At 33.1% G+C, this 27,497-nt stretch overlaps 1 protein-coding gene across 2 annotated transcripts in view; it reads left to right on the top strand.

Moving 5' to 3' along the window:
• The first annotated feature begins 594 nt into the window (after nt 1-594).
• Nucleotides 595-27,497, top strand: part of LOC143240619 (eukaryotic peptide chain release factor GTP-binding subunit ERF3A-like) — a 50,383-nt gene continuing 23,480 nt past the window's right edge. The window contains exons 1-6 of one of the 2 annotated variants that reach the window (XM_076483350.1): nt 595-940; nt 7,538-7,627; nt 11,326-11,487; nt 14,958-14,991; nt 16,856-16,964; nt 22,423-22,572. In XM_076483350.1, coding sequence (XP_076339465.1) covers nt 727-940; nt 7,538-7,627; nt 11,326-11,487; nt 14,958-14,991; nt 16,856-16,964; nt 22,423-22,572 — 759 coding nt within the window. In that variant the 5' untranslated portion in view covers nt 595-726. The remainder of the gene's footprint in view (nt 941-7,537; nt 7,628-11,325; nt 11,488-14,957; nt 14,992-16,855; nt 16,965-22,422; nt 22,573-27,497) is intronic. The other variant, XM_076483351.1, reaches the window with a different exon arrangement.

The following is a 27,497-nucleotide window of genomic DNA, read 5'->3' as shown; positions in this document are numbered from 1 at the left end:
ATTAAACTAATTACAAAAGCCAGCCTCGTTTTGAGTTTATTTCTTGATTATAAACCTTTCTTTTTCTTAAGTTACCGCTTTTATTCGTTTAACAGTACAGTAAATGTGTAGTTTACAATGATCGCATTAGTAATCGAAACGCCGTACATGTTTTAGAAATATTTTTCCTTACTGTAAAAGCTGTAATTTATTAGAATAAATAAACAGTTTACAACAATAGTTTACTTTTACACATCTAAATGTTCTTTCAAGTTATTTGACCAAGCATCACTTTTATTCCCTTTCCAAAGTAACGGGAGATTACATGTCGAATAACTTAAACCTCACATAAACTGTATAAATGTGTATTCTCATATTTGTATTAATATGTCACCATTAGAAGAATCTCGTGCGGTTTCTTAATATAAAAACGACTTATTTAATATCCACTGGAAGGGAGATTAGCTAATATATTTAATAGAAATACAAATGTAATTAAATTGATGAGGTAAGGAAAATTACATAAACGATTAAGAAAGCTACAACTGAAATAAAATAGAAATCGCTGCTTCTTGTTTTCCATAGTTTGCCATGAGCGATTATTGGTGAACCTCTTCCACGTTGAAGATCATGCGCATTGTCTGCAGTTATTTCAACACGCGGATTTGTAGGCTTATGGATTATTGTATGTGTTAATGATACTCATAATATTAAGTTTGGCGATTTCAGAATTCAATTTATTTTATAATGGAAGCCACGTTGGAGGGTCAAGCAGCTCCAGTTTCATGGGAGCAAGAAAATGCAGACAGTAATAAAGGTAAAGGCGACATTGGCGATGGTTTAGAGACATCACTGTCAAGCCTGAACGTGGATGCACCGCCATTTGTACCATCTTTCGCGACTCTTGTTGCAGCAAAAGCTCAACTCGACGAAGCCGGTGACGAGGGGCAACTGATACCGGGTAACCCTAAGACTTAAATGTTAGCTTGCAGTGACTTGGTAAAATCCATGCATAGTCTGGAAAAAATTGTCACTGACTGAAGTCTTGCATTTTGCTTTGCTGTCATTTTACGATGATAAAATGTATGTCACTGTCAGTCAATTTGAGTATACTAAAATATGGTAAGAAAAGGCTAGGTGATATAATTTACAAAGCCGTTCAGCCAACTGAGATCACCCTCCACCCAGTAAAAATAGTAAAAAAGTGTCTGAAAATAAGTTATTAAAGCAGCTTGACTAGTGTTTCAGAAGAAATTAAACTAGTGTACAAACTGATAAAACATTTTACAATGAAAATTCATAGCTAAGCATTTTTCATTTAATCAACGTAAAAGTTATATCTAGGCTTTCATTTCCAAAGCTTAAAAAATCATTTTCCTGTATAGTAATATTAAAGGTTTCTCTAACTTTTTCATTCTGTTGCTAATGTTTTTTCTGTTGAATACAAGAAGCTAAATTCTCTTCTCATTTGTGTACAGTTATTATAACTTGTATACTATTTTTTACCTAAGATTTTAAATTTTATGACAAAATTTGTACATTATTTTAATTTTTTTAAGACTGGTTAATGTGTTACACAAAAGTAAAAAATCATGTGATAGATTTTATGTTCATTGAAATGGTACATTTTAACTCGTCACTTGTGAATAAAATACTTTTTATGACCGTACTTGCTGGTTGTGGTAAGACTGATAACAATGAGACAGAGAAATTGTGCAAAACTATTAAGGTTGTATTGTTAACATAAATAATTTAAACTAGGAATCACTGATATAATTCCATCTAAAGGAATAAATACTATACAAATGAGTTTACCTTTGTCCTCTATAAGTGAAATAAACTTTATATTAAAAAAAAAACTGTTTTTGGTCTTTTACCAAAAATCTAAACTTGGTAATTAGCTTTTTAGGGTGTTATCAGGAGTTGTTTCTCCCCTTCTGTTGTTCTTCCAACACCTGTGCACTTCTCATTCAAGAATTATTTCCAAATCATCGTGCACAAAGTACTAACTTTGTTTTCCAGTATTTAAGCTCATCTTTTATATTCTGTTCATACATCAAAACTTTTGAGGTGTTTTTGAATAAGAGAAACATTTCAACAGAATTTTATAAACACTATAACATTTTGAAATACTACTGCTTAAATTGCTATCCAGACCATTAACATAAACAGTGAGCATAGTCAATAAAACAAAGTTTGAAATGCACCATTAATAAGTTCTGCAACCTAATTGAAGTATTGGATCAGCAGATTAAATCGGTACCAGTACATCCAAGATCAGCTGATATTGGGATTAGATTTGGATGGTCTGCATTTTTATGTTTTGCATGTCCAGATATTTGTAATGTATGTATACTAGTGGTACATTTTAAGCTTCCAAAAGTGTTTTCAAATAAATCACACACTTATCAGACTACAAAAAATGGAATGTTATTCCAAGGATGACCTTAAATCAACTGCAAAATGTTCTAAAGTCATTTGTTTAGACTTTAGAATACAAATTCTAAATTTGTCCTGGTATCCAGTTTTACTGGATATAAACACTAATATCCACCTGGTATTTCTTCATTAGTGTGCACCCTAGAACAAACCTCTCTGCAATAATAAAAAGTGGGAGGCTGTACCTAATAATGGTTATGAATACCAGATATAAAGGAATTTTTTGATTGATGTTAGAATATTTTATGGCAAGTAAAAGATGTTTAAAATACATTTATCCTTGTAAAATAAATTAAGAAGCAGTTAATGTATATCAGGACATCACATCAACTGATGGTCAGTAATATTTCTTTTTACTACTTCATGAATATCCTCATTTTTTTATACATTATACTCTCTCCATCATGAAAACACCTGAATGTTTTATATATTTTTGTAGCTAAACTTTTTGATCCAATATTCTTAAAAAATCAGATTAATACTGTTGACCAGTACAGAGCTTGGTTGCAGGTTTACCTGTTAGTCACATTCTGTAAACAAATTCCCATTTATCACCACTTTTTCCATGTCTGTCATTAATTTTTATAGCTACTTAATCTTTTCTAAAATTCTAGAAGTAATTGATTTTTTTACTCAGTTTCCTGCAAAGTCGAGATATGCTACTTCCTCTGCAATATGTATATTAGAGCTGAGTGCTTAATCAACATAATTGATTAACATCAAGCATAATTTTCATTGATTAGTGCCCCATAAAACATTTGATAGTAATTGAAATTACAGTTAAATTGGTTGATGGTACAGTTATTTAACTGAAATTAGTTTGTGTTTGTTAATATTTTTTTATTATTTCAGCCAGTACAAGTTAAAATTTTGATATTATTGAGATTAAATAAGGGGAAATCTCATGCTTTGTATGAAAAACTCCTTGTTTGGTTGTGATATCTTTTATCCAGATCCATAGCATTTATAAAATGTAAAGACAGTACTGTGTATTTAAAGTAATTAAAACAGCTTAGTGGCCTGCGTAGACTACTCGTGTATGGGGTTAGGTAGATAGAGTAATAAACAAATCTGGTGTCCATGTTAGGCATCCAAAGAATGCAAGGTTAAATGTATTCAATTGTAGTGATACCCACCAAACACCTCTTAAAGTAAAAGGTACTTTTAGCTGAGTGGTTTGACAAAAATGATAAACTGATAACTTTTTAGTAACAGACAAGCTCTAATGAGGATTTTAAAACCTGTGTAGCAGGGGCAAGTGTTATAACTCATCAGGATGACAGTACCAGTACTCTGTAAACAAATGAAATTTACACACAAAATCTTAATATATGAACACTTGTTTGAAATGGGGCTCTGAGGGATTACTGATATGTTCTTCAAATGCATTTCTTTTGCTGTAATTTTATTTTTGCATCATTTCATGAAATTTTAAGTTTTACACAAATGCAACTCAACTGTATAGATTCAAGGTTGTCATACTTGATCAATATTAGTGTCAAAATAGTCAACTAATCAAACTATAGTTTTTCGTTATTTCTATTTTTTGTTATTCCAAGCCTCGTGAGAATAGTCAGTTAATTGAATGTACCGATTAATGAGCCTGAACATTAATTATCAAACTGTAGTAATTGCTCAACTCTATCTATCAATAAAGAATTTTTTTTAAATGCTAGTGACACTATTAAAAAATCCAAATTGGTTTGAAATCAGAAGATGGCTGGTTCTGGCTAATTGGTGCTTACAGGATCCTCTTTACAGTTTGTTCATTGCCAAGTTGTATTCCATTTCTTTTGCCCTGGATCATCCAGAAGCTGTGCTGTACACTTGATTGTACTATTTACACTGACTCTTATTGTTCTCTGGTGACCTTGGAATCACTTAACATTAGTTCTCACCCTATTCTCATCAATATTCTTTTTTTATCTTCCATTAATATCCAGTTTTTCTGGATACCTGACCATGTTGGATTTGCAGGAATAAGCTCACTGACACTGTAGCTAAATTCATTTGCTCTGGTACCATCACAGCTGTGCCTGTCCCATGTATGGACTATGATCCTCAGTTTTTGGATAGTTGGCAATCGACTTGATGTGATAAGCTTTTCAAGGTTAAACCTACTGTTGCTCTTTGGCCATCTTGTTCCCTCAAGGATAAGAAATAGGAAGTTGTCATGGTTAACTAAGCATTGGTCACAGTTTTTTAACGTTTTCTTTTATATGGATCTCATCCTTCAATGTGTTACCTTTGTGACACTCAATTCACAATTTCCCTTGTTTTACTGTTTTGCCATCATTACAACTGTGAGTAGCAGCACCATTTCAGACATGCCATTTCTGTGGGTTTACTCTTGGCATTGGACAGTGTCATTAGCAATGGTGACATAGCCCAACTTAATTGTGCTTTTAATTTCTTAATTTTTTCTGCTTTAATTAATTGATCTGCTAAATTTTACATTGAGTATTTTATTTGATATTTGTAAACTGTTTAGTTTGTAACTTGATTTATTTTTACATTTTATATAATTTTACTTTTATGTTTTTACTGGTTGTTTGGTACAGATAGTCTAGTTGCTTTGTGTCAAAAAATCTCAATCAATCCTAGACCTGTCAGTTTATCTTGTGTTATAAATGATGATAGTTTGTACAGTTTTTAATGAGAAACAGTACCAATCAAAGACACTAGATTCGAGTCATATTCCAACACAGCTCGAGTTTCCTGCTGGTTTCCTATAAATTAGGTACTGTGGGGCCTGTTACATTGAACTGTTAGTGAAAGAATTGATTTATGCAAGTAAGTCAAGACAAAGTTCAGTGTTTGCAGAAACAGAACTCAAACCTTTTGTTAAAACACCTTTGTGACATGTTATGACTGTTCTCGCAAATATGATAGAAAACTTGCAAGTTGGTTATTCTCATAGATTGATTCTGTTGTGTTTGTTAAGACATGTTAGTGTACTGATATGGTACTGAAGTTATTAGTACCTTGGAACAGTAGTGCCATACGTAAGTGTTTTTGCCACATGGAAACAGGTTTATAAAAAATTAAATTTTAGTGTTTAGTGTAACCCCAAAGAAGAGATATTACTGAACAAAAGTTGAAAACTGATAGTTTGTTTAAAGTAGTCAAAATACATAAATGTATTAGAGCTGAGGTCTCAAGAAAGGAACCACTGGTCACCATATCTGAATACCTTAATAAAGGTTGTACACCTAAATGTACTTACAGGATTGTATATTGATATCACAACATGTTCAAAGTAGCACTACTTGATGGTAACACTGTTGAGGTGAATACTTTTGTTTTTGACCATTTTTTGTTTTTATGGTCTTGTAGGATGCTAGCTTACTCCACTCCATTGACTTTTACTATAGTTCTACATTCTTTTCAAACTGTGCTTGATCACATCTTATAGTAATCTAAGGTGCTACTTTCTTGCTTAAGAGCCCAGCTTTTGGAGAATAAGTGTTCCATGTGACACACTCCTGTTCCTTCGTCCATACAATTGTGGATATTCTAGTTTTTTAGTATTTCAGTGATAAATCTACTTGATTTGAATTTTACATTTGTAAAAGTTATTTTACTTTCAAATAGGTACTTACCTCTGACATACATTCCCACCTAAATAAAGCTCTGCAACCTAATTGATATAATCATTACTTTTGAAGAGTATTTACATTGGTTATTGTAACATGTAAACTAATTGATTAATGGAAGTTAATCAAAATTACAATTAAATTGATTGTCATGAAAATAAATAATCAAGATTAAGGATTCTGATTATGACTGTTTTTAATTGAAATATAGCTATTATATTAGTTTGTTGTTAAATCCAAAATCACATAAAGGGCCATCTGTTCTTTGCCTAATTAGCTTTATAAGTTGTATTTTTTTTTATTTTACTTTAAGTTTGTTAAGCTTTGGTGATTTAAGGTTTTAAAATTTGAATTCCATTGACACTAATTTTATCTAACTTTTCTTTATTATGAAAAAGCTAGCTGCTGCTGTTAATAATTTTCACCCACTGACCAGAGGTAAAAACAACTGTCTGGCAGTAGCAACTGCCAGATTTTTTCTACTTGCACATACCATGGTTGAGGAACACTGTTAATCAGTCAACTTTCTTTCTACCCTTCTAACAACCAAGAAATATATGATTTTCCATCACAAGTTCAAGTAAGAAATTTATGTTATGGGGAAAAAGCAGAGCCGACATACGTTCTCCTGATACATGCTCTTGTTCTCATATGGAACAGTGGAGAAACAAAATTTGTTATGGGAAAGCCCTAGAAGTTTGTTGATGTGTGATGTTTTAAATGTCATCAAAATATAAACCATCGTTCATCTTTGACAGTGATTCATCTTGTACTTGTTGCTGTTGTTTATGAAAAATAAATGGTAGACTACTACTGTATCAGTATTCCAGCCAGTATGATGACTCTTGATACAAGGCAGAAGACTTTATTAGCACTAGATATAACTGATATATTGTTGTTGGCATAACATATTCTCCTGTGATTTCTTAAAATATATACCTGTATCTATCTCATAAGATAAAGCAGTTGGTAACAAGTCTTAAAAATAATATTTGAATACTAATTCCATGAAAAAAGATTATCATGAATATAAATTGAGATTAGCCTTATTTTTTGATTTAAAAAAGTGAGTTTAACAAATTGCAATTGGTAATGCTGATATAGCAATATTAAAACAAACAATAAAGCATTTGTAATGTTATTAAGATATATATAGAGCTGAAACCTAAATGGTACTTACCAGTAAAACAAAGTTTAACAAATATGAAAAAAATAAAGCAATTAAAATTACAATCTTAGATGTGAGTAGCACAGTTTATTGAACAAAATGTAATTTGTGTGAATTTATTTTTGTAAATTAGTCAGTAGGCCAGTACTTATATTTCATCATTTCTACAAGTAATATAAAATATCCAAATGAGATTCATAATTAAATATTAAAATATCATATTTTTTCTTGAAATTTATGATTTTGGTTGATTTATTTTTAGATTGTCTATTTTTTTTATAAATGGGTATAAAACTAATTGCTTGTGAAATAAAGTAGTTTTCAAACTGTTAATGACTTGAGATATTATATGCAGATCCACCTCCACCACATGCTGAACAGGACAATGGAGAATTACCTAATGATACAGTAGATGAAGTCGGTGGGACTGATGAGACTCCAGCAGGTAATTCATACATAAAGATGTAAAGTTAAAAGTATTTTCTGTATTTGTAATTATCCCTGAATCAAATGAATATTAGATGTAATAAAACTGTCAGATCATATAAAGTATTGAGTATTGTTTTGCTTTAACCATTTCCCTACAGGCTTGGTATAATATACATGAGTTTAGTATTTATGCTATAACTTTTATGCAGTATGTGTACCTGCAAAACATTTAGTTGACTTTTGATAAAGTTTGCAACTCATTTGCACATAAAAAATCAGATTTTTTTTAAAGAATTATTTTTACAAATAATTTGTTTAGAAAAATACTGAGATTTGTTATCTCTACCCAAACTATGTGGGGTCTGATGCTTTAACTGACCTTGTAACCACCATGAGAAATTAGGAAATATATATAAATTATGCATTTTTCTTTCTTGAATGACTACAGATTATAACACAAAAACATAAAAGTTTAGTCTAAATAGCTTAAATCTGATAACATGAAATATTTGTATATATTTATTATTTTTATTGTATTGACCTTACAGTTGCACCTGGCTAACCTTACAGAAGTTGCATTAACGTGGCTTGTGTGCAATCATTACCCTATCCAGTAACATAAAATTACCTTTAGTCTTTACAGTGTAAACTGTCTTGGCTATACTTTAGTGGACTGGTATTTGGTAGAATACAGTCACTTTCAGTTATTACACATTATATATGTATGTTATTGCTATTTACAATGAAGTTCTTAAACTTATTTTTCTTAAAACATGCAACAGTTACTAAATAACTATAGCAAACAATTATATATTCTACTTACAATAACCTTTGCACTTTCTTTGGTGCATGCTGTAGGTTGCTGAGCTGTTTCAAATTTCACAAATGGGAGATATGAAACAAAATATTTTTTTAGATCTTATAAACACAGTGAGTAATCAAAAAGTTGTAAATTACTATATTGATGCCATAGAATTCCACTATAATTTATCAAGCTTAGTAACTAGGCTGTATTTAGGTTTAAAAAATATAATAAAACTTTGAGGAGACTGAAGACACAAAGACACAATCTACATCTATGAAATTTTGATTTGAAAGAACATAGTAGCCTTTTAACAGATTAAAATGACTAAGAAAACCATAAAAGCGACATTCTAAGCTGTTGATTGGTTATTCGTATGTCATATTGAAATAAGTGTGTATGAGGAACTGTTTCCAAAAAATGGAAAGTGAATGGGGTAACCTCTGTGTGATTCAGAACATAAGCTATATTTCAGTAAAATAAAAAGGCATGAGGCATTTATTTTATATTCAAATTTGACAGTATTGGTAATTTGAGTTCTTAATTTGTTGGAAACTACAGATTACTATTTTGGCATCAAAAACATTTAAATTTGGAACATTCTTTTTGTATTTACATTGTTTATGTTACAAAACAAGAAAGGTTTAAAGTACACTACATGACCAAAAGTATGTGAACACCTGACCATCAAACTTACTTGTGCTTATTGAACATCTCATTCCAAAACCATGGGCATTATTATGGAGTTGGTCCCCTCCCCCCCTTTGCTGCTATAACAGCCTTCGCTCTTCTGGAGAGGCTTTTCACTAGATTTTGGAACATGGCTGTGGGGATTTGCTCCTATTCAGCCACAAGAGCATTAGTGAGGTTGGGCGAGAAGGCATGGCTTGCAGTCATCATTCCAATTCATCCCAAAGGTGTTTAATGAGGTTGAGGTCAGGGCTCTGTGCAGGCCAGTGGAGTTCTTACACACCAATTTCAGCAAACCATGTCTTTATGGACCTTGCTTTTTCCACAGGGGTATTACCATGCTGAAACAAAAAAGGGCCTTCCCAAAACTGTTGCCACACAATTCTTTAGAATGCCATTGTATGCTGTAGCATTAAGATTTCCCTTCACTGGAACTAAAGAGCATAGCCCAAACCATGAAAAACTCTTCAGACCATTATTCCTCTTCCACAAAACTTTACAGTTGACACTATGCATTCAGTCAGGTAGCGTTCTCCTGGCATCCACGAAACCCAGATTCGTTTGTCAGACTGCCAGATAGTTAAGCGTGATTTATTATGCCAGAGAGCACGTTTCCACTACTCTGGAGTCCAATGGCGGTGTGCTTTACACCACTCCAGCCGATGCTTGGCATTGCACATTGTGACCTTAGTCTTGTGTGCGGCTGCTCGGCTATGGAAACCCATTTCATGCAGTCTCCAATGAATAGTTCTTGTGCTGATGTTTCTTTCAAAGCAGTTTGGTACTTGATAGTGAGTGTTGCAGCCGTGGACAGACAATTTTCTATGAACTTGTGTGGCCTATTGCTTTGTGGCTAAGCTGTTGTTGCTCCTAACCATTTCCACTTCCCAATAACAGTACTTACAGTTGACTGGGGCAGCTCTAGCAGGGCAGAAATTTAAAGAACTAACTTGTTGTAAAGGTGGCATCATATGACAGTGCCATGTTGAAAGTCGCTGAGCTCTTCAGTATGACCCATTTTACTGCCAATGTTTGGCTATGGAGATTGCTTGATATGCATCTGTTTGCAGTGGGTTTGGCTGAAATAGCTGAATCCACTAATTGGAAGGGATGTCCATAAACCTTTTAATGTAAATCTGTTACATTAAAATAATTTTTTTGACACTTTAATTATTAAGTAATGATGTCATAAAAAAAACAGTAAACAAACACAAAATGGCTGCACAGTTGATTTTCAATGATATTGGAAAAGAATTCTTTGAAAGTCTTTAAAAGGCTACTTCTCTTCTGTTTGTAAAAGTTGTTAGAAGTAGTCAAATATAACCAAAATAAAGGGAAAACATACATTAAATAAACTAAAATATTAATGGTGTGAATTTGTTCAAATGTCAAGAATAAAACTCAAGAAAATTAAAAAATTTGGATGGATGTGAAAATAAATTTGCTGTACTGTCAATAATTCATACTCTAAAATGGCTCTTACTTTTTCAGTGTTATTCCTATTATGTTTTTTTAGATGCAAGTGAATTTGATTTATCATGTTGCCCTCAAAAATGTTGTCACAATAAATATTTATTGTGTTATCACTATTACTAGGACTGCCACTGAGAAGTTAGAATCCACATTTCTCCACATAAAAGTACTGTGACTTCTTTTAAGTTTACTCAGTATGTTAAAGCTTGTGGAATAATGGAGGAAATACACACTTAATATTGACCATGTTGAAAAGTCTGGTTGTTATGATTCTTATCACTTTTGGTTGTAATCTTTTATGGATGGACTGTTAACACCCATTGTAAATTATATATTAGTATTAAGCATAAAAACATGGTGCTTATGCTTGTTTTGTTACATTGAGTTGTATAGCATGGATATTTAAGTTTGCTTTTAGATTATAAAAATGTTACATTTTTATACTTGATCAATGAAAAGTGATTTGTAGCATCAATATATTATGCAGTTAAAAGTACATTCAGGTTGTTATTAAAATTAGTACTAAATTAAAAACTCCAAGTATTAAAATTGCTGTAGGATTTTTTGTCTTTCTAACCAAGATAAAGCTCGTATTGATGTGCGTTTTTGTCTCCAACTGATTTTTTTTTAACGTATAATTTGTGTTTCTAACAGTCAACTTGTACCAAAATTTAAGTCTTCAAAGGTTATCTTTAGTTTAAATAAGTGGATAGCAGATGTTTTATGTGTAAGATACTTGAATATTGCAGATTGGGAAGAAGCAGATGTGGAAGAGACTAATCACACTGATTTAGCTGAAGATGATGAAGTTTCCGAGCCTCAATCCACACCAAAGCCCAAGAAGAAACCTAAAAATGAAGAACATGGAATAAGGAAAGAACATGTAAATATTGTGTTTATTGGCCATGTAGGTAAGTGACATGTCAGTAATATCTGTGTCAGTGCTAGGGTCAAAAATTTCTTAGCTGTGTGGCTAATTCATCTTAATTTGAATTTACCATAAATATACTCAGTTACAAAAGTTAACTTAGTTTTATTTTGTGTCTATATTTATACCAGTCATAAATAGAACTGATCAAATGACTCAGTTATCCAATACAATAGATTAATTACAAGCATTGATTGGTTAATCAAAATAATGATAACTTTGACAAAAATAGACAAATTGAAATTAATATTTACAGCTGTTATTGTTTTTAATTAGTGTCATAGGCTTACAAAAATAATCAAATAATTGGTATTAGTGTTTTTCATTATTACTGTTTTCAACCATTCTAGTTATCCAAGTAATTAAAATATTTCCATTATGATTTTTTTTATTTTTGATTAATTCAGTTTTCTTTAGCTTTGGATCAGTATAACCTGTTAATTAGTGTTTCCTTTTGACTCAAAAGTTGTGAGTTCAATATCAGTTATCACAAAACACACTTGCCCTTTCAGCTGTATGTATTTTTGATGTTATTTCTTTAGATGTGACAAAACTACTAAGGCTATCTGCCACTATCCGTAATTTTGAACTACTAATCACTAGAAGGCATCTGGTTAGCAATACCCATTGACCATGTAATGATAATACTTTTATAGCTGAAAAGGCAGTGATGTTTGGTGGCATGTATATCACAGCTGCATGAGGCAACCACTGGCCATTCCCATCTAGGAGTATTTGATTGATGGTCAAGCCTATTCATTTGTTAAGAGAGTGGCCTAAGAGTTGGCAGTTCATAAGTACTACCTGTTGGTTTCTCTTTCATCAGCAATTGACAGATGTGATAAGCTGTATTAAAATTATAAACTTTACAGTAAAATTACACATGTCCTTAGATTAATAAATCAAACAATTTACTGTTTTCCATAACAATCCTATATTTTCTTAATCTTAAAATTATAACATTTAATAAAACTTGATGTTATTCTTGTATTTTTCTGAATTTATGAAGAATGAACTAAGTAATGTTTATTTTTGTAAACTTATGAAAATTTGTGGGGAGAAGCCAAAGAAATGGTATAAATTGTGCCTTCAGCTAATTACAGGTTTTGTGTTCTGTTTGTGTTCATATACAACAATTTAGTTATAAAACAGTTACTTAGACCTAAAGTTTTGTATTTTAAGATGTTTATTATGTTAAATAAATGGTTGTTAAAAATACCTTTACAAAACTGAGAAGAAATTGGAAATATAATTATCAGTCTTGTTTGAGAATAATTGATTAATGAACCTGGTGATTATTGAGAAAATTCCAGTCATTGCATAGCTGAAACTATAATGTAACTTCACTGGTTATGTATATACCATGAATGCTGCAAATGCAAATAGAAATTGTTAGAGAAGGATTAAACAGATTGTCTTGAAATGTTTGCATGTTCTTTTAATAATTCCTGTACGTGAATTCCGAAAACAGTCTCCATTTTTCTCCATCACATATAGAGTTTTCACAAAATGTCATGTATAATGACAATGAATAATTTTCATTGAAATTGGGTTGCATTTTGTTATGCTCAAAGTACTGATAGCCACTGACTATAGCTCTCTCTAGACCAACTGTTGTGTCATATCAATTGTTGTAGAACCCAAACATAACCAAAGTAATAATAAAATTGTTCATTGTGGAAAACAAAGTAATAATTTGATCTGAGTAAGTTTTTTTCCTTCCTGATTTGTGAAACATCTGTAATAAAAAAAAAGAAATTAATATTATTTTCAGAATCTGTGTTGCTGTATTATGGAAAATCTATTATCAAAACCAAAACAAGTTTCAGGAAGTTTAAATTCGTCACAATTCAAAATGCCACAACCGACTCATCAAAATTTATCTAGTATTATCACAACCTAAGGAATGATACCTATCACTGTGGCAGTAATTGATTGTGATCATTACATAAAAATATATAATTGTGCATACATATTAATACAGATGTAAATATAACCATTGAATTTGCATTATGATTGACATAAGTATAGGAAATGCCTACATTTATTAATTGTAGATAATAGTAGTTAAATTGTTTATATAGATGTGATCTGAAAATATTGAAATTTTGGTAATATTTTTCTTCTTGCACTATATCAAATTTCTTTTGCTCTTAACAATCATAATAATTTCCTGAGCAAGTGATTGACTATTGTGGTACCACTGTTGAGGTTGGGGAAGTGTAGTACAAGTTATTGAAATTGGTCATTCTCAACACCAGTTGGAAAGAAACATGCCAAAATTATGAGTCATTACAGTTGGAAATATAAAAATGATGTTTAATTCTGCAGTTTCATTAAGAAAATAAAATGCCAGTTGAAACATAATAGTTATATTTAATATCATACAGAGGGATACTTCTAATTGGACAAGTGGCAAGATTATAATGAAACAATCAGTAGAAAACAAAGAATGCAAATGAAACAGAAGAAACTTAGCTATTATTCAGTGTAATTTGATAGAGTTTTATTGTAATGAATAGTAGGCTTTTCTACTCATTATTTTATAATGTTAATTGCAATTGGTGAAGTAGTAATTATTTACTGATAAAATAGGAATGAATGTGTGTTTGTGTCTAGTATTATCAATAAACAGTTTGATTTCAGTAAGCAAGATTTTAGTTATAATATTCACATAAACAGCAGTGTAGTTATTACTATTTTTGTAATTTTTGAAGAGGTTTGTTTGATTAGTGATGTACATTCATGCTTCTTTAATGACTAGTTGTGTATGAGCTGATGTTCTGTCTTTACTTCATAGAAAGATATTGCAATATTATTTATTCTTTTCTTTCTCAAAATTTGTGATTATAGTAATGTATTTCTTTACAAGTTCATCATTATATTGTTTTTTTTGGCAACTGTACTGGAATGAACTCCCCTTTATCCATGTTTTGTCTACAGAATGTTCTCGTGGTATGATTCCAATACTTAAGAAGAAACATAATTAGTAGTAGGTTATTGGTGTAAAATGCAGCTCAGTCTCTTTTTCTTTGTATCCTTTCCTCTTATTGCTGCACATTTGAACATTTTATTTATATTTATTACTGATTTCTAATTTGTGTAGTTGAGGAGTTGCCATTAAACCTGAAGAAAATCAAAATGTGGTTCCATTAAAAACTGGATGCAGAATATCATTGTGGTGTATTTATTAAAGTCCAATAACATTTTTCTCATCCTTTTAGATATATTAATATGATAAATAATAGTACATCCATTTTTTTGTAACTTCATGGACTTTCTTAGTTGTCCCTAAGTAAATGCATTTGTTAAACTTGTGCAGTGACATTAAGATTAAAGTCATATGTTACATCCAAATTTCATTTTTCAAAACTAGTAACGATAAAAACCTCTGCTGTGATGTTCAGATAACTGCATCCATCTTGCATGGTTCTTAATTATTTTATTTTTCAGATGCAGGCAAATCAACCATTGGTGGACAGCTTTTGTAAGTATGCATTTTATTGATGAGGTTTTCATCAAGTATTGAATAGGAGAACTGAGCTGGTATCATTCATAATGATTTCACACATACAAACTAAAAAATTTATCTTTCCCAATAAGTTTAGGATATTGTTTTTGATATGTTGTTCTAAAGTTTGTTCTAACTACTTAACCCCTTCACTTTGACCTCACTATTAAAACTATTCTACACAAATCAATAGGTTTCACTGAGTTACATTAAATTTAACTAAACAACTTTACTATCAATGTATTCTAATAAAATTATCATGTATGTTATAATTCAGAGTTTTATATAAATTTAATCCCTGTATTTCAAAAGATACATTTAAATAAAAATACAAGAACTTCAGTTTTTTTGTTCCATGATGCAAGAGTGATCACAGATCTTAACATTTTGTGTATATGTATGTCTAGATAGAATCTGCTTGTACATGGCTCTTTATAAATTCATAATTCAAACTCTGATGCCAAGTCAGAGGTCAGATAAAATTAAATTGCCTTATTTTACTGTAGCCATGCCTATCTTTTCCTTTGGACATGTTATTTTAAGCAACATATACTTATTTAATTGACATGTTTATAAGCAATAGAAAGAACTATTTTTAAACTACAATCTCCCAATTGTTATTTTAAAGCAGGTGCATTATGAAGTATGTCAAACAGTTAAAGCATTGTTTACTGATTTCTTCCTTGCTAGCACTGTGCATTATTCTCTCTTGCCTGTTATATTAGTAAGATAGATCATTAAATTGTTTTTAGGTTTTGATTTTATATTTTGGTTTATTGTGTATTATTTATGTTTCAAAATTTATTCTTCAAAGGTTTAATAATTCTTTTTAATATAACTGAAACTTTGTTCTGGTTCATGAAAGGTGATTTATTGTATGAGTGCAAAAATATTTACGCTAAAGGCTTGCATATTTCTGCCAAAGTGTATCATGACAAAGTAACAAACTGTGAAGGATAGGAAAATAAGAATAAAACAATAAAAATAAAACATGTATCAAGAAAAAGCGATAAATAGTAAAGGACAGAGAATAAACTGTAAGTGAAAAGGTAAAGACCTGAAAATACAAATATAACCAAAAGGAGGTATTTTAACATCGTGTAACAAAGAGTTGAAAAGTATGTGTGATTTTTAGTTTTAAACATTTCATTCCACTGTTGGTTGATGACAATAACTACAGTTAGTGATATGATTTGTAAAATGAAAATATGTTTATCTTAAAAAAGTATTGATATTTATTTGGGAGGTTTTATAGATTAAGCAAATGAAATTTGAAAACTGTAAGATAAAAAAATGTATTAAAAATGAAAATCACCTTGCACTTCAGCTACTCAAAATTTCCTTGCAAATAATTACAATAAATATAAAATTATTAGTAGAATAGTAGAGAAAAATAGAATTTAAATAGTGTATTTTTCTGAAACTATATGCCTTCAAGAAGGTTTCTCTCAAGTTTCAAGCTTTTTTGTCCACTAGTTTTATTTTTGGAATGAAATTTGAGAGTTGTTAACCTACTTATGTAAGATGGTTGAAGTGAAAGTGTTAAAACATCAAATATGCCTTCCATTGCAATTGGACTCACTCATTATACATTATTTTCAACCACAAATGTTCATAATGCCTGAATATGAAAGAGATGCATCAGTAAATGGTAAGGATGATGTAAATTTTGATGACTATTTTTAAGTTACAACACATTTTCTTCAATCTAAGATTGAAGCTGGAACCTTTAAATTTTATTAACAAATAATGAATCTCACAAAGTTTTAAGCCTTCTTGTTCCTTTTTTTTTTTAAGTTAGTTAGTTAGTTATTATAGATCCCATCTTTTTTAATTACAGATACCTGACAGGCATGGTTGACAAGAGGACTCTTGAAAAATATGAACGAGAAGCTAAAGAGAAAAATCGCGAATCATGGTATTTATCGTGGGCTCTTGATACTAACCAGGTAAGTGATTGGTATGTGTGCATCTAGCTCAGATATAACTCTTTAATGGTGTTAGAAATTTTGATACTTAGTGGTTCACATTGAGAAAAGTTCTTCCTAAGATCAGTGTTCCAAATGACACCTTATATCTGAACATAAATTTAGCTATCTTTCTTCAGAATCTGCCATAAATATGCATGCCATTAGCCTTGGAACAACTTCTACCTAATTACTTCTGCCACTGAAAGTGGACATGGGTTATTTTTACACCCATATTTGTGTATTACCAAGATTTCTTGAAATGACTGAATGGATTTCAATGAAAGATGATATACATTTGGACTAAGATCCAACTTAGAAATAATAAATTTAGGATGGTTGAGGTCAGGAAGATTAAAAACTCCCTATCAGTTAACAAAGGAACTGATTCCTTACACTTTTTTGTTCTATATCTTGGTCAAAACCGATTGGATGATCACAAAACTTGATGGATCTATGTAGAATATTCTTACACATTGTCCTGTCAAATTATCTGAGTCCGTTGACAGATACATGAACATGTTTTCATGTATTTTGAGAGCCAGATATAATCAATACTGCATGGCAGAAGTATGTACTCTACCAAGTGTCCTCTAGTTTCACATGATTTAATGGAAATTGGGCTATTGCATAACGACATAATCATGTGACAAAAGCCTTCCACCACTAAGGGTGCTACATACCTTCATATGCAATAACTCCTCCATATGCATATGCACTCATGTCAAGTTCATTCTCCTCAACATTGTAGTGTTCAGATATGTTTAGTATTCTCAACTCAGTGTATTGAAAATGGCATCATTAATTAAACTTTGTGTTTTGTTTTCCTTAGCTTTGGTTCCTAAATATTTAATTTTTATTCTGCACTCTCAGAGACAGTGATCTATACTTCACCCTGACTGCATAAGAGTTTTGTCACACGATAACCCATGTTTCTTGAGTTTTGCTTGACTTTAGAAATTGTTTTCTTTACTATCTCATGACCAAATACCTAGTCCCATCCTTTATGAATGTGATTGTTTTTGTATTTATTAGTAGACTTTCTTCCTTTCCTTTTCTTAATTCCCTTTCATTGATATCTGCGTCATCAGCTTGAGGTTTGAGCCTTTTACCTTGTATGTCACTTTTTTGTTATGTGGGGAGGGGGATTATTATCTCAGTCTTTTCTTACATCACTTGGCATTTGGTACTTTTGGGTTTTTTCTTCCTCTTGTCTCTTGGACCTTCTTTTCTTTGTCTGCAAGCCATTGCTTGCCTGGTAACTTAACTTTACACACCTCTTTCTTTATCCTTGCAGAGGTTCCTTTGCTTTTGGGGCCTTTGGCTTCCCTGGAACCCCTGTTTCATATGGGGCATATATTCATCTCTCTCCTAAAGTGGAATTTCAGATTCAAGAGTTTCTTTTTAAGGTTCATTGTCCTCTTTTTATGAGCTTCTTGAGGAATTACTGTAGATACCGGATCATGCCCATATTACTTCACGTGTGCCTTTACCACCTCTCAGTCTGGATATTTATTATATGTGCCCTTCTCCAACCTCTGGAGTCTGTCCCATAGACTCTGATGGTAATGTTGAGGTGTGTGCACAAAGTATGGTCTCAATATGTCCAACCACACTATACATATTGGCTGTCCAACAACTTGTGTGCAAGTATTTGAGTGATCATGATCACATTGTGCCTATCCCCACAACAAAAATTTGACTTCATTGCCTTTTTTAGTTTTCCTGGATAAATAAGATATGGTCTTACACAGGTGTGCCTCAATGAAACTCCTGTCATCAATTGTCACACCTCACTGACCTCTCCACCAACTCAGTGCAGAATTCTAGCTAAATCTGTCTGTGGAAGTGAGGTTTTTGTTTCTAATGTTAATATTTTCCTTAGCTGAAAATGTATTTTCAATAGGTTTTTACATCCACACACATTCTCACCCATTCTCTTCACTTTTGGTTGACATTTTCTTCCTTGCCTCATGAAGGAATGAAGCTTATACAAATGTAAATGGTTTGGGGAACTTATTGTGCATGGTAATATGTCACCTTTCTGTTCATGGAGAGCTTTTGTCACATGATTATATCAATATATAATAGCACAATTCATGTAAGTTAGGTGAGAATTACCTCAAGACTAGCAGCTTAGATACATTTTTGGCATATGGATGAGGAAGATAGCTAAATCTGTTGGGGAAATACATCTTCAGGTAAGGAAAAATATTAACTTTCATAATACAGTACTAAAGACATGGATTATTATAACTGTTTGTTATTGTTGTTATAAAAACCTTACCAGAAATTTATTTGGAGTACACAAAATTTTGTATACAGTGTAATTTTTTTAAATCTCTTAATGGTTTTCATAGTTATAGAAGGCATATAGATGTAATGGAAGGATTTGCAAAAGAGAGAGAATTACTATTTGAACTAATGAATTTAAGGGAGATGTGAAACTTAGAAGGTTCTGTATTTTGGTTTGAGAAAAACTGTGTGAATGCTATTCTGTTACAGCTTTGATAGCACAGAATATAAATTTATCTCTATTTCCACATACATCTTTTGCTGGATGCCACAGGGTTCACTGGGCTACAATCAAGTTTAAACAACTTTCTTTTTATAGTATACTGATAAATATAACATTAAAATATAGCTAATAATCCATATTTTAATAATATATCAGTTTTAAGTTTGTACATTTATAAGGCAATATTGAAAAGAAGTTTTATTAAAATTTCTTCTTGTGTGAAAGTTGTGAAATGTGATCTCTTGGCATTTCCTCTTCTCTATTTTATTTACATTCTCCCCATTCTAGAATTATGAAATTTAACATATATTTCTTTTAGCAATTCTGTTATCAGTGATGTGATACATAATTTGCATATCCTTCAGTCTTATTTGGTTACAAAGCCCTGAAATAGACAACCAAACTTCCCTTGACATGTCTTCCTGTCACATTCTCTGTTTCAGGAATTTCCATTTTTTTTTCTAAATTTCAGTACTGTATTATTTATGACCACTAAAAAGCTAAGGTTCTTATGTGGTATATTGTATTATGCTGTCTTCTGTAAAGAGAATTGTTTATTTTGCTTTCAGTTCAAGCTTGATTCCCATGGGAAATGCATCTACAAGCTTAGATAAATTTTTAATTGCTGCTGTTGCATAGTTAGAAAATTATGATAGTTATGGGGTGTTATCAGCTTATTGTTGCAGTATTATCCTGTGTTCTTTTGTGCATTATTTATTTAAAGAAAAATATAATTTAGTTGTAGTACTACCATCAGTATAAAAAAGTAGGGTCAAGTGTTATAAAAAAAACAGGTAAGTACTTTTTTACTGGGATTCATGCATATTTTTTATTACTAAAAAGAATAACTAAGATGTAATAACAGGAATATTTTTATGCTAATTAAGGTAAGATTTGGTGAAATACATAGTAATATAGTAATAAATTTTCATGAAGTATACTCTGAACAACTTGTGTGTAATGTAATTTTATAGCATAACTTTAGCTGTATGTTTGCTAAATGATTTATAATTTACAATGGTGCAAATAATAATTTGGGTGTTCAAGGAGCAATAAATCAATAAAATGTAAATTAATAAAATTTTAGAGGGACAAAAGGAACTTATGAAGCCATCAAGAATATACCTTCCAGCTCCCAACTATAACCACCCATTACTACTCATATATTTATCCAATCTTTTCTTGAACTTGATTAAATTTTCTCCTTCAATTGCCCTTGAAGACAGTTCCTTCCAAATGGCAACTACCCTGTTTGCAGACAATTCCTACACTGCCACAATTTGAACTTATGACCTCTTGTCCTATTATTTTCACTGCTAAACACAAAAAGTTTGATGGATCTAAATTAACAATAAATACTCTTAATAATCTTAAACACCTGGATCAAATTTCCTCTGACCCTTCTCTTCTCCAGAGAAAACAAGTTTAGAGATTTTAGTCTCTCCTCATAGGGCAATCCCATCATCCTAGTGGCTCTTCTCTGAACCTTCTCCAACAGTTTAATATCCTTTTTAAGAAAGAGAGTCCAAAACTGTACACAACACCCTAAACAAGCCCTTGCAATTGATCTATACAGTAAAACAATATTACTTCTTGTTGTGTATTCAGTATTTCTGTAGATGCTGTCTGAAAACTTGTTAGCCCTGTTGCTAATGGCAATACACTGTTTAGATGATTTAAGTGATTTTTGACCATAACATAAGGATATTTTTTCTACAACCACATTATTTACCATTTACATTAAAACAATAATTTGAACTGTTGAAACATACATGCATCACTTTACATTTTGGATAGTTAAACACCACATGCTACATATTGGACCAATTTATGCATCAAGTTATCTAAATCTTCGTGTAAGTCTGTAGCATCTCTGGTGCAGTTAGCCATCCTAAAAATCTCAGTCATCTTAACGGTCAGTTGCAAACTTTCTCTTTGTTAACCTGAAGATGACCTAGGAATTTTAAAACATTGTTCTCTGATTGATAAGTAAAAGTGTTAATACTCATACCAGCCATTCTGAGATACATTTTTATTTCATGCAGGTTTCTCGTCCTTAGGAAAAGCAGCATATTGATAATCTGTTGTCATAATAAAAAACAAAAGTGATGAAAATTCCATAAACTGAAATCCCTTTACAATGGTTGTTAACATATTTTAATACTTCTAAAATGTCATGAAATTTGTAGAGATGTCTATTTTTACTGATATTGATTTTGCAATATCAGTATTGCAAAATCAGTATCAATTAAACTTACTGTGCAAATTCTCTACAAAACATTCATTACTAGTCAGTGACTGTGACTATTTGTCATATTTGTCGGGTTTGTATTTATGATGTATTTATTTGCAGGAAATATAATATTTAACGTAACCTTTGCTGTATTATAAGGTTGTTATTTAGTGATGGTAGAAATGCAGAGACTTTGACAAATAATGATTAATTGAACATTGTAGAAATGCTGAAATCCAGCAACAGTTCAAAAATATACGTACAAGGCAGTAGTAGGGCCACCCATATCTGCTAATTCAAATTATAGCACGTAATATAGAAAAAAATACTAAGACAAATGAACACTCATTTCTTTGAATCAACTGGTCATTTTAAAGAATACAATAATGTTACAAATTTTCTGACAAATGACCAGTCTGAAAATGGCTTACATTCTGTTTGTTTCTACTTGATGGGTAGGGAGATATTCATTTGTGACAATACAAGTAATTAATTCCTCTTTCCCTGCACATTCTTAATACATAATATTATAGTATGTACTTTGAATTAGGAACTAAAGAATAGTTTGTTGTCACTTAATTATAACATACAGCAGTATTTTATATTTTGAGGTAAATTATTTATTCAGATGTGTTAATGAATGAAAAAATAAAGTTAAAACATGCTTAGTTACATTCTCTACAATCCAGGAAGAGCGAGACAAAGGTAAAACAGTTGAAGTTGGACGTGCTTATTTTGAAACTGAACACAAACGTTTCACCCTTCTTGATGCTCCTGGACATCGAAGTTTTGTACCCAATATGATTGGTGGTGCATGTCAAGCTGACTTAGCTGTGTTGGTGAGTATCTTGAGACTTGTTAACATCCTTTGTCTAGTATAATGTAGTGTTATTGTTTAATATACTTTTTGTACAATATATTTCAGTTCTTAAAAACCACCCCTCGGTGTGGATTCCTGTATGTGGTGAGGGGACCTCCCAGGAAAGGTTCTGTTCTTTCAGGTTACCTTCTCTAGAATCTAAACATCCACCCACGTGTTTGCCGTACTTGGCGACCCGTGAAGGGGAAGAGAAGATCCTGGTGGTTGAGGGGTCAGACCCTAACACACCACTTTAGCCTTGAATTCCTTTAGACAGGCGACCTTTGCGTGGCTCTCCTTGGGTCAATCAGCTGGTCCACTTGGGCTAGAGTCAACCAAGTACCAGTGTTTGAAGTTCTCTATGGGTGTTGTGGACATTGTGTCTGATGCTGGTGTTTGGGTATAGTGCTCACGAAACCCTGACGTTGCTGCAGTATCCTTGCTTAACATTGTAGTGCATCCCCTCGTAGGGCTCCATGGTGGGTAGGGTCAGTGGGCACCGAAATTTTTTTTCCTATGGATTCTCCTAATAAAAATTTAAATAAAATAGTGAAAAAACAATCAATAGGTAAACGACCACGTCTTGAAGACTGACCAGCAATCTTCAACATCTGTACCACCAGTTGTACCTCATTTTCTCATCCTACATTCTCTTTCAGAGAAACCTTTAGGGCAAATGTCCCCATTTTTTATTCAGAAGGGACTGGAGGGACTTGCTGGCTCTCCAAACTTAGTAAAGAAGCTTTGATCTGGAGACATATTGGTTGAAACATCCACATCCCAACACAGTGAACTCCTCTTGAATTCAAAGGCAATTGGGGATATACCTATTGAGGTTACACCTCATGCTACTTTGAATTCATCACGAGGAGTTATTGTTGAGAGGGATTTGAAGAACATCCCCGAGTCAGAGATTCTTGCTGGTTTCTCCACTCAAGGAGTTTCTGCAGTGAGACATATCTCCATTCGCAAAGATGGAGTTACGCTTACGATAGATATCCTCGTTTTGACATTTACATCACCACTTGCACCTGCCACTATCAAGTCAGGTTATCTTAATTGCAGGGTACAGCCATACATTCCAAACCCTCTTCAATGTTTCCAGTGTCAGAGGTTCAGTCACTCAAAGACTTCATGTCATGGTTCCCTGACATGTGCTCGTTGTGGTGGCAAGGAGCACGATGCCTATGAGTGTGAAATGGACCCACATTGTGTCAGTTGCAATGGTTCTCACCCTTCCTACTTTTGTTCTTGCCCTAAATGGTTGGAGGAAAAAGAGGTGCAGCATTTGAAAACGGCTCCTAACATTACTTATCCTGAGGCTCGAAAATTGCTGTCCACCACAGCATCTCGAACGTATCCTGCTGCACTTCATTTCGCAACTACAGTAGGAGTGCAAACAGATCTCTCTGTGCCTCCAAGAGAATCATTCTCAAAACAAATGAAAAGCCTTTTGACCTCCATGGTTAAAAAAGTTGACAAATCAACTTCTACACCCATCTCTGTTTCTCCCATACATTCCAACAAACCCCAAGATACACATCCTTTGGTTCCAGGTACAGGCATTTCTTTGGATACATCTTTTTCTCTCACTCCAAGATGCAAAAAAGACATTTGTTCGCATCCTCAGTCACTGGAATCCCCTTCCAACAACAAAGACCTACTCAATCAACCCAGGGCAGGATCCATGTAGGTTGATAGACCTCTCCCGAATAAAGAACAGTAAGGAAAAAAGATGTGATCGTAAACAGGGTTCTCCAGCCAATTTGCCGACATGTTATTAAAAATGGCCACCTTGATACAATGGAACAGTCGAGGTTTACGATCTAATCTGGATGACATCAAAACACTGATTGCTTCCTACCATCCTGTATGTCTTTCCTTACAGGAAACATTTCTGAAACCTGCCGATACAGTCACCTTTCAGCAATTTTCTCTGTGCAGAAATGACAGGCTGTGTGATAGACAAGTACATGGAGGGGTGCCACTGTTGATTGATCAGCATGTGCCCACCCTGTCTTTGTCATTCAACACACCCTTGGATGCCGCAGCTATCCGTGTTTCCTTGGGTCATACTACAGAGATGCCAACCATTATGATTTTGGTGTATACGTTACGACTATACGCTCATACAGACAAATGTTACGACTTGTCGCAACTCCCAAATTATTATATATTATATAGGCCTGTACAATAAAGTGATAAATTGTTCCCCCAAGGCTTGAAAGGGGTGAAAGGAAAATATCTAGTGAGATACAAATAAATTTTGATAATAGGTAAAAGACATAGTCCACATGGCTACTTGCAATAATCATGTTTGTACTTGAAATAATAAAAAAATATTTGTATCTCCAACATCTACCAATAGTTTGAGTGTGGTGCTTCTCCATACTGGGTACATGGGGGAATACACAGTTATGTCATCAGTGCTGGTCAGCCAATCAGCGCTCACGTAGATGGGTATTTCTCGTTTTCTAAGTGGCATAGAAACACCTATGTAATCATTCACAAGATGGAAAAAAGAGGCCTCATTCACCAGATTGTCTTCTTTCTGGCAAATCTTAAAGGACTAAAACTGTGAATCAAAAACTTAGCAAAGAGTATAGTGCACAATATCTGATCATTGCATCAAAAGTCAGTAACAGTCATGCGTTTTGTACAGTTTGTCACATCAATTTTTCTTTGGCACATGGCAGGATAAACGATTGTTCCAGACATACAAATCTCACCAACAAAAGGCTGAGGCGAAGACAAAAATGATGCAGATTACAACATTTATGAGTAAGAATTCAGAATATGAAAAAGAATTTTTTTAATTTTATTTATTAAATGCACAAAACACAGCAGTAATAAATAAATAATAATAAACAGCTTAGAGACATTGGTCAAGACTTGTAGCTGCAAGTGATAAAGTACTCTTTCTACAATCATTATGCTCAGTCATTTGAAATAGTTGGCAAACTGCATGCTATCACTGTTTGTTCTTTTTACCTGTCACCTGGAGAGACATTTGATCAATCAAATCTTGATGCTCTCATTGAACAGTTGCCATCTCCCTTTCTAATCGTGGGGGACTTTAATGGACATCATCCCCTCTGGGGAAGTGCTGTTATTGATAGGAGGGGTCACTCTGTAGAGCATATACTCTCTGATCACAACCTTTCTCTTTTTAGTACTGGTTTTTCCACTTATTTTCACGCACCTAGTCAGTCCTTTACTGCTATTGATCTCTCTGTTTGCTCCCCTTCATTATTCTCCCATTTTTCGTGGCCGGTTGACAATAATCCACGAGGCAGTGATCATTTTCCTCTACTTTTGAGAGAAACTGTCTGTGGTCGATGCCACCCAACCCATGTGCCCTGGTGGGAGCAGGATCAGGTAGACTGGCCTTCTTTCACTGCTCTCATGGAGCTTGATCCTGTTTTCATCTGTCAGCCATCAATGGACGACTGTATGGCAGCAGTAACTGACTGTATTATACAAGTAGCTGCTCAATGTATTCTTAAAACCTCGACACGTTTCCCACTGTATCCTCGTCTGTGTTGGAATCCTGCCTGCCACGTGGTATGGAAGGCTCAAAAACAGGCCTGGGATACTTTCCGTAGATATCACACACTTTCAAACTGCATTGCTTTCCAGTGGGCCCGTGCACATGCTTGGTGGGTAAGACGTCAAAGCCAGAAGGAATCTTGGAGTAAGTTCACAACTGGCATCTCTTCAACCACCAGTTCCAAAGTCATATGGGACGGGGTTTGAAAGGTCAGTGGGCACTACACTTCTGTCCCCCTCTTGATCTTACTCTCTGATGGCCAAGAAGTAGCTGATATTCGTAGCATCACCGATACTCTAGGTTAAAACTTTTGCTGGGTGTCTAGAACTTCTGCTTGTTCCACCACCTTCTTGGCCATCAAGACTCATGCAGAGCAATCACCTCTTTCCTTTCAAACTAATTATCTCTATGACTATAATCGTCTCTTTACACTGATGGACTGAAACTGGCCCTTCATCAGTTTGGCAGTACATCTGTTGGACCAGCTAATGTTCACTCACATGCTGCGCCATCTATCTCCTGATTCTCTTGATATTCTTCTAATTGCTTTTAACCGGATCTGGCAGGAGAATGTTTTTCCTAATGCCTGGTGCCAGGCTATTATCTTACCTTTCTCTAAGCCTGGGAAAAATCCCAAGATTCCTTCAAACTACCCTCCAATTACTTTGACGAGCTGTCTCTGTAAAACGTCAGAGAGGATGGTTAATGCTCATCTTGTTTGGTTCCTCGAATCAAACAACCTCCTCTTGCCCACCCAATGTGGGTACCAACAACAGCACTCCACCATGGACCACCTGATTTGACTTGAAACGTCAATCAGAGAAGCATTTCTCAAATTACAACATCTTGTATCAATATTCTTTCACATTGAGAAGGCTTATGACACAACATGGAGGTATGTCATTTTGTGAGACCTCCATATCTATGGGTTATGTGGCCATTTGCCCATTTTTATTAAAAATATTTTAATGGACAGGAGATTCCAAGTTTGTGTGGGTTCAACACTTTCCTGTTCTCTTCTACAGGAATTTTGAGTCCCTCAGTGCTGTGTTTTGATTGTCACACTTTTCAGTATGAAGATAAATGCCATCACTGAACAACTCCCTCTCACTGTTGCAAATGGGCTCTATGTTGACGACTTTCGCATGTCACATCAGTTGTCTAACATGAGATATATTGAGCGGCAACTACAAACTGCCCTCGATCATGTACTGAAGTGTACCACGGCAAACGATTTTAACTTTTCTCTCTCTCAATTAAAACAATTAAATTACAAATAAATTAAAACAATTTGTATGCACTTTTGCCACCAACGTGATATTCATCCTGATTCTGAACTCCATATCGGTGAAGTT

This window comes from Tachypleus tridentatus, chromosome 13 (assembly GCF_004210375.1).
Source record: "Tachypleus tridentatus isolate NWPU-2018 chromosome 13, ASM421037v1, whole genome shotgun sequence".
Classification (NCBI taxonomy): Eukaryota; Metazoa; Arthropoda; class Merostomata; order Xiphosura; family Limulidae; genus Tachypleus; species Tachypleus tridentatus.
This window is presented reverse-complemented; position numbering and strand designations above follow the sequence as displayed.